Genomic DNA, 8,342 nt, shown 5'->3' on the forward strand with positions numbered 1-8,342 from the left:
AAGCTTGTGAACAAATACCAAAACCTTATTGACGCGAAAAATGTACAAAAAATCAAGTTCAGAACCGATTTTATAAATGCCCACTGTTTGAAGTCTCGAAGAACTGAGTGGTACGTTAGTAGACTTCTGTACTAAATTAACATTAAATCTCTCGTTTGTCAATTTGTTCTGATACTATATGAAATAATGAGTTATTCGCATACGGTGGTTTTGCATCTGTGTTAGAGGAAGTGACTTATTCGCACATTTTTTTGATAGTCTGCCCATAGTCAGAATTCTGATTAAGCTCTTGCAATTCATTGCTCTCTTTCTCATCTTTTTAAAGTCTAAATATTGAACATCTATTATCGCATCGTGATTCTGTATCGCTTTTTCATCTGCGGAATAGCGAGAGAACAGATCTATTATACGGAGCTCACGCTTAACACAACTTCAATTCTACCCAGCAATGGCTAAGCGAATATGACTCAGTTCTACAGAAACGAATGCGCTGAACAATTGTTACTCATAGCACAAGGCGCACCATTCACTTATAGCACCTATGGTGGTATCATATGGCGCATTCAGGAACGAAGGAGCGAGAATTGTTAGCCATCGATACGGTCTGGTTCAGACCAACCCTTAAGTAACCATTGGTGCATCATTCTTATGCTGGCTATCTTGGCAAAAGTAGGAATATCACTTGAAATTCATCGAGAAGCTCCTCTGAAAAAATCACTTTTCCTCCAGAAGTCGTCTATAGAAAGTGTGTTAAACAGCACGGCACAGCGGAAGAGACCCTAGGACTAATGAACATTTGACAAACCACTGGTTCTACAAATTGTGTGACAGCAAGTCAGAGCCTCACTGTCATAGCTCAGTCTTGGAGCTGAAGGAGTTAAATTTTTCGATAACAAACAAATAAATGAAATAAACAAAACTGCAACAGAAGAGCTTTGGACTAATCTTTTCACAACTTTAATCAAGCGCTGTAATAGAACATTTGACAGATACGCAGTTCAGTTTTAATTCACTCTATAGATATCTATACTGCGCCAGTTGATAACTATTTGGACGACAAAAGATGCTTGTCGGATGAGCATAGCAATATATTAATCTATACAGGAAGTCAGTATCGTAGTGGGGCAAGTGCCTTCTTCTCTCGGTTCATCCTACAGCCAGAATTCAGAAACCCATTTGGACGGACAAACAAGTCACTGGATTTGAAACTCGCCCAAAAGATATCAAAAATAATCCAAACGCAGTCTAAAGAGTGTACGGAACAATGAAACCTTGTAGAAAAACAGCAAAGCACAAAGCGAAAGAGACTCTAGAATTGATGAACTTTTGAAAAATCACTGGTTCTACAAAGTGTGCGACAGCAAGGCAGTTTCGTTGTCAAAGCTCAGTCTTGGAGCTGAAGGAGGGAGAATTTTTGATAGCCCACATAAAAAAATGAAAAAAAAAACAAAATTACAACAGAAGAGCTCTAGACTAATCTTGATACAGTTTTAATCAAGCAATGCAATAACACATTTGATAGATACGCATTTCAGACTTAAAAACAACTTGAAGGAGAACCCGTGAAAAAGTTTTTATGTCTCCCCAGAAAAATTGTCAACCAAAGAGGTGAAGTCACAAAAATTTCATTATTCGAGATGTAGTCATCGCTTATATGTTTGATGTACATATTCATCATGGACTCCTAAGATAAACGATTGCTCCAAATAGCGACAAACATCGAAATGTGCATACAAAATCAAAAGTGGATAGCAAAACAAAAGCATTTGAAAACACGCCAGCATATGCACGTCAGTCTATACGGTAAGCAACATAGTCAATGCAAAAGGAGCAGTGAAATATATGCAACTGAACCGCAACATACAACGGCCCACGAAATATATAAAGAGACAATTTGATAATCGAAACACCAGGTTAACAATGTTATAATGAAAAAACTATGAAAAAGTAGTTATAATGAAAAAACTATGTTTGGAGCTTCCGCTGAATGGGGACGTGGAAAACAAGCTTCTCTCTCTTTCTTTTTTCTTTCTCTTTCTTTCTCTCTCTCTCTCTCTCCCTCTCTATTTCTCTCTCTCTCTCTCTCTTTCCTTCTCTCTCTCTCTCTCTCTTTCCCTCTCTTTCTCTCTCTCTCTCAATCTCTCTCCCTCTATCTCTCTCTCTCCCTCTCTCTCTATCTCTCTGTCTCTCTCTCTCTCTCTCTTTCTTTTCTTTCTTTCTCTCATTCTCTTTCTCTCTCTCTCTCTCACTTTATCTCTCCCCCTTTCTATCTTTCTCTCTCTCTCTCTCTCTCTCTCTCTCTCTCTCTCTTTCTCTCTCTCTCTCTTTCTCTCTCTTTTTCTTACACACACAGACACACACACACGCACATATATATATATATATATATATATATATATATATATATGTTGCGTCGCAACACTTATTTTTGTTAATTAGACTTGCTTTAAACGCTTTAAAGACTTAAGTGCTTTATGCTTAAGAAGAACTCAAGCTCAAAAGGAAACAAGTGTCTGTGATAAAATCAGATGAAATTATGATTTCTTAGTTTAAATCACGTGGTAATTTATTGTTGCATTTGTTGCAGATGTCATCTTGAATTGAAGTTTTGAAGCTCTCGAAATATGAAGGTCAAAAGGTTGTTTAACGCAACATAACCCGGCCTCCTTGAACGAGTTCAATTGAAAAGTAATATTGAAGTCACTTGAGACCTTTTGACAAAAGACACTTCACAGAAAATTTTTGACGCGCAAATTGTTTTCTGAAATTGATTGTTGTTTGCCTTGTTGTCGTCTTCCTCGTTGTAGTAGTCATCATCGTCTTTGTCGTTGTCGTCATCATCATCCTCGTGGTCATTATCATCATCATCATCATTGTGGTCATCATTGTCGTTGCTGTCATGAAGGCGAACGATTAACAATTAGCGTGACAGACTTCTAATATTGATTGCTGATGTTATTGACTTGAATATTGATTGCTAACTGTGTAGGGAACGCTTATCTTCCGGTCTTGATGTATTGAAATGCGCTGTGCTGCTGACTTGTCAATCCTCATCCATTGAGTCATCCGCTGTCTTCCATTTGGGTAACTGAAATTGTGGGTTTTCCTTCTCTAATGGAACAAGCCGGCTTACTGGTCGTATGTAGAGTCCTTTTTGGGTTCTAACTTGGACGACTCGTACTATCTTGTCATTTCCGTCAAAAATTTTTGTAATCCTTGCCAGTGGCCATAGCATTGGAGGCGTGCTGTCTTCCTTGATAATAACAATGTCATTGACGGTGCACTGTTGCTTGTTATTGTGCCATTTTGGTCGATGTTGAAGTGTTGTCAAGTAGTCCACGGACCACTTTTTCCAAAATTGTCTGACAATGTTGATGCTTTTGAACCTTCTGTTTTTTGTCCGGTTGTCTTCTTGAAATGGCTCCGGCAAAGCTGTTAGTGGGCGACCAATAAGAAAATGTGCGGGTGTTAGTGCTGAAGGGTCATTGGCATCGCTAGAAGCGGCTGTCAGCGGGCTAGAATTGAGGATGGCCTCAATATGAGTGATCAAGGTTGTGAAACTCTCAAAGGACATATTTGTTGTCCCCACAGTCCTGTAAAAATGTCTCTTCATGGATTTTATTGCGGCTTCCCAGAGACCTCCGAAGTGAGGCGTCAGTGGAGGAATTTTCAACCAGTTTATCTGCTGTCCTGTGGTGAAAGCATCTACCAGTCCCTTGAATTCTCTGTCCATTAATAATTTCCGAAACTCAATTTCTCCCCGAGTTCCAATGAAAGTCCTTGAGTTGTAATTATAAATATTTTCGGGCAGTCCACGTCGTGCTGTAATTCGTTTTATGGCGTCAAGACAGTCCTCTTTAGTCAAAATAGTCACTGTTTCCATATGAACAGCCTTTGTGCTGAAACATACAAATAGGGCAACATACGTCTTCTGCAATTTTCCACTGTTGTCTTTTGTGCTGAAAGGTCCACAGTAGTCCAAGCCAGTGTGGGTGAAAGCAAATGATGAAACAACACGTTCTGTTGGCAGATCTCCCATTTGCGGCTGAAGAATCCTGGCGTCGTGGCGAATGCAGGGCTTGCAGTTGTAAATAAAAGATAAATCAATGTTAACTGTGGGCCTCCATGTAAGTTCCATGCATGAGCTTCACGAATTAGAAGCACTGTAATTGGCAAATTTTTTGGAATTAGGATAGGAAACTTCTTGTAAATTTTGTATGGCGAATTTGCTAGTCGTCCGCCCACGCGAACAACTTTATTGTCTGGGTCGTAGAAGGGAGAAAGTTTGAAAAGTCGTCCTCTTTTTGGCAACAGCTTTATTTTTCGTTTTGTGGTACTGTTGATCAATTGTTCTTCACGTGTACCTACATGTTGCTCCAATTCGTTGAAACTTGTTGGTTTGTCCAAATTACCTAATTGAGCTGTACAAAGCTTACCTACCTGAACCTTACCAATGTTGCCTACCTCAACCTTACCATTCTTACCTACCTCAACCTTACCAACCTTACTTACCTCACCTTGACCAATCGTACCTACCTTAACCTTACCAACTTCAACCTTACCTACCTCAATTTTACCAACATTACCTACCTTAACATTACCAAGGGGTTTATGATAATGCGCATCGTCTGAATTGTTACCTTCCCCTTCTGTCATTGATGAAGATGATTGACTAACAATGGCGTCAAACGCTTGCAAGTAAAGTTTTTGAATCAGACTGTATATGGCAATCCGTCCATGATAATGATCTGAAGAGCTGAGTTGACAAAATGATTGATGTTCAGATGCTGTTGCAGCTTCCGATATTTTCAGTTGACATCGTTTTGATGATAGGTTTTTCTTCTCTGAGTAGCATTTGATATCGAATTGCTTTGGATCTGTTCTGCAGGCAAAGGTCTTCTGGCTTTGTTTTTTAGCCTTCTGAATGAATTTCTTGACATAACAAAAAATTCAAACCAGTTTTCCAAACGAGGATATTCGATGAATTAGCTGAACTATTGAGTTGTTCTCCTGAGTAACAACCATTGTCGTTTGCTTCAGTGTTTCTCTTTGCACTTCATTGTTCACTGCGCGCAGATGTTCCTCTGGATTCCGCCTTCGGCCAATAGTCTTCGCTTTTTTCTAGCCAGTCGGGTCCATTCGACCAAAGGCTGTGTTTGGCTAGGTTTGCGACTGAGATCCCTCGTTATGCGCAATCAGCAGGATTCTCCTCCGTCGGCACGAAATTCCAATTGCTGGATGGAATAATGTTTTGGATTTTTGCAACACGGTTAGCAACCAATGTCTTCCACTCTCTTGGAAATCCTTGCAGCCAAGCAAGTGTTACCGTTGAATCTGTCCAAGCGTACACCTTTGGCGTCGCGAAACGTTGGTTGCTCAAAGATGATGATACTGCTTCCACCAAATTTGCTCCAAGAAGTGCTGCACAAAGTTCCAGCCGGGGAACGCACAAGCTCCTTATTGGTGCAACTTTGGTCTTTGCTGTCAACATTCTTGTGTGAACTGATCGGTCGAAAGATTGTCGTATATACACAACTGCTGCATAGGCTGTAGTTGATGCATCCCAGAAGACGTGGAGTTCAATATCCGATGATGCTGGTGAGATTGAAAATACCTTTCTGGGCAGTGTATTATTTTCCAATTCCCTCTGTTGAACTCTGAGTCGGCTGTACTGTTGCTGAAGGCCTTTCGAAAAAGCTTCGTCCCATCCAAGTCGGTTCATCCAAAGCAGTTGTACAAAAGACTTGAACTGTATTGTTGTAGGTGAAAGCCATCGCAAAGGATCAAAGAGCCGGAAGACTTCCGACATTATTTCGCGTTTTGTGGATGGTGTCTTTTCGTCCAGTTTTGCTATGAAACTGAAGTGGTCTGGATTTGGGTTCCATTGACGCCTAAAGTTTTTATACTGTAGTCGTCGCTTTTAATTGTCATCTCGTCGGTAGTTTCTCGAAAATTTGCAGGTAATCTTTCAACAAGTTCTGGGTTGCTCTAAGGCCATTTGCGAATCTCAAACCCTGCTTCTGAAAGAACTGCTATGATTGATTCCTGCAGTTTCATTGCACTTTCCAGATCGGGTGCTCCTGTCAACAAGTCGTCGACGTACATGTCTGTCATGATTCCTAGCTGTACATTTTTGTCCGTAACATCTTCCGCTAAAACTTGTAACGGACGAACAGAATGGAACGCTGATGATGCTATTCCGTACGTGACACGTGTCATCTTTAATGTCTTTATATCTGTTAAGTTCGGTTCCTCCGAAAATAGTCGATGATAATCTTTATCTTCGGCGTCCAGTTGCACTTGTCTGTACTTTTTTGCAATGTCTGCTGAAAGGGCAACAGGATACATACGGAAACGGATCAGGATGCTGAATAGATCTTTCTGGATCTTGGGTCCCACCATCAGTCTATCGTTCAAAGAAATTCCACTGGTAGTCTTCGCTGAACCATCAAAGACTACACGCAGCTTCGTTGTTGTACTTGAGTCTTTGAACACACAGTGACGGCTGAGATAATAGCTTTTCTCCTTTGGCAGTAGCATCTCATTTTCGGGTACTTCTTTCATGTGTCTTAGTTTAATGAACTCCTGGATGAACTCGTTATATCCTCTGTACAGATCAGGCTGTTTTTGAAGTCTATCAAGAAGATTTCTAATTCTTCGTCGTGCTTGCTGCTGAGAATCCCCCTGTCCTCAAATTTCTTTTTTATAGGGCAATTTTACGATGAACCTTCCTTCAGCGCTTCTTCGTGTGGTTGAATTGAAGTGTTCTTCACATCTTCTTTCTTCGTCGGTCAGATGTTTAGTTTTAGGCACTTCCTCAATTTCCCAAAAACGCTGTAAGTTGTCCTCAAATGATAATACAAAGCAGGTTTGCAAACTGGAAGAATTGGAAGTTTGTACGTTTTCGCGTCCGATTACTAACCAACCGAATACTGAGAGGCGATAAGTAACGGGAATGTTTGGTTCTTTCAGTCGGTTGTTTCCAACCATCAAGTCTTCGTAGTGTCCAGCTCCAATGATGAGATCAACTTGGGTGGGTTTGTTAAAGTCGGGATCAGCCAACTGTAGTTCGTTTACTGTCTCCCAATTGTCTGTGTTGATGGACCGAGAAGGCAAATCGTTTGTCACTGTTGTCAAAACTGACGCGTCAATGATAATTGGCGCTTTGTTTTTTGGTTGAAGGCAAAGGTCAACAAATCCGCAATTAGCTGAGACTTCATTTCCTCTGAGTCCAAAAACACGAGTATTGTTCCTCTTTCTCTTTAGCTGAAGACTTTGTACTGCAGCTTCAGTTACAAGATTATTCTGAGATATAGAGTCCTGAAATGGTCGCAGATATACGATTTCTCCTTGGACATTAACAGGAACAATTGCTGTCTGGAGAAAAATTTCCTGTGTCTTGTCTTCATGCGTGAGTGATGCTGTTATCTTTTGATCCATAGTTGTTTGTTCTTCATTACTGCTTGAAGCTCCAGATGTAACATTTTCCTGTTCCCCTGAGTTGGCTTTGCGGCTGTTCCCAAACGATTTTTTCACTTGATTGTTGACTTGATGGGCATCTTCTCGATGCAACAAGGTGTGATGCTTTCGTCCACATTGGCGTCATGAAGAACCTTCGCAGTTCTCTGCTAGGTGTCCTGGTCGTAGACAATTGAAACAAAGTCCTTTGATTTTGATCAGCTGGGCTCGCTCCTTGACACCTAAAACTTCGAACTTCCCACATTTCCTCTTCACAACATTCGCATTGCTGATTCGTTGACGTGACATGAGTGTGAAGGTGTCTCTGTCCTTGATTTTGTTGCGAATGAGATCGTTTTTCGATATTTGTTGAACTATTGATTGGTGCTGCTGACTCCAAGGCTTGAACCCGTTCCTCCAGGAAAGTCCTTAATTCCTGATAGCTGTAGTTCTTTCCCTTTTGAAGAAAGCTTCCGGAACTTTCGTGTTTCGGAGGGCAGTTTCTCTGCAATCAAGTAGACAAAGAAGGGGTCCTGATGCTCAACTGGTTGTCCCATGTTCCGCAGAGAAAGTCTGTGCTCTTCCATTATGTCAACAAGTTTTCGTAATTCCCGCGTTTTCATTTGAAACTGATCGATAGGAAACAATTCCATGGATGTGGGCTCGCAGTATCAATCTTTTGTTGTCGTATCGGTTCTGCAAAATTTTCATTGCAACATTGAAGTTGTCATCGGTGACTGTGATTGAAGTTAACATCTTCGAAGCTTCTCCTTTCACAGCTGACTTCAGGTACTGTAATCTCAAACTGTTTGTCAACTGATCGTTATCTATTACTGCTCCCTTGAAGCGATCGAAAAACAAGATCCAGTCCAAGTAGTTTCCGC

General features: G+C 40.8%; 2 protein-coding genes across 2 annotated transcripts; both read right to left on the minus strand.

The window, feature by feature from the left end:
* Nucleotides 1–5,185: 5,185 nt before the first annotated feature.
* On the minus strand, nt 5,186–5,809 carry LOC142346357 (uncharacterized). Its single transcript, XM_075398861.1, has one exon. The coding sequence runs from the start codon at nt 5,807–5,809 to the stop codon at nt 5,186–5,188; it is 624 nt and encodes a 207-aa protein (XP_075254976.1).
* Nucleotides 5,810–5,988: 179 nt separating this feature from the next.
* Nucleotides 5,989–8,045, minus strand: LOC142346513 (uncharacterized). The gene is made up of 3 exons (XM_075398873.1): nt 7,854–8,045; nt 6,728–7,584; nt 5,989–6,634 (listed from the first exon to the last, which is right to left on the minus strand). The coding sequence occupies exons 1-3, from the start codon at nt 8,043–8,045 to the stop codon at nt 5,989–5,991; spliced, it is 1,695 nt and encodes a 564-aa protein (XP_075254988.1).
* Between the last annotated feature and the right edge of the window lie 297 nt (nt 8,046–8,342).

This window comes from Convolutriloba macropyga, chromosome 1 (genome assembly GCF_964194025.1).
Source record: "Convolutriloba macropyga chromosome 1, txConMacr16.3, whole genome shotgun sequence".
Lineage (NCBI taxonomy): Eukaryota > Metazoa > Xenacoelomorpha > Acoela > Convolutidae > Convolutriloba > Convolutriloba macropyga.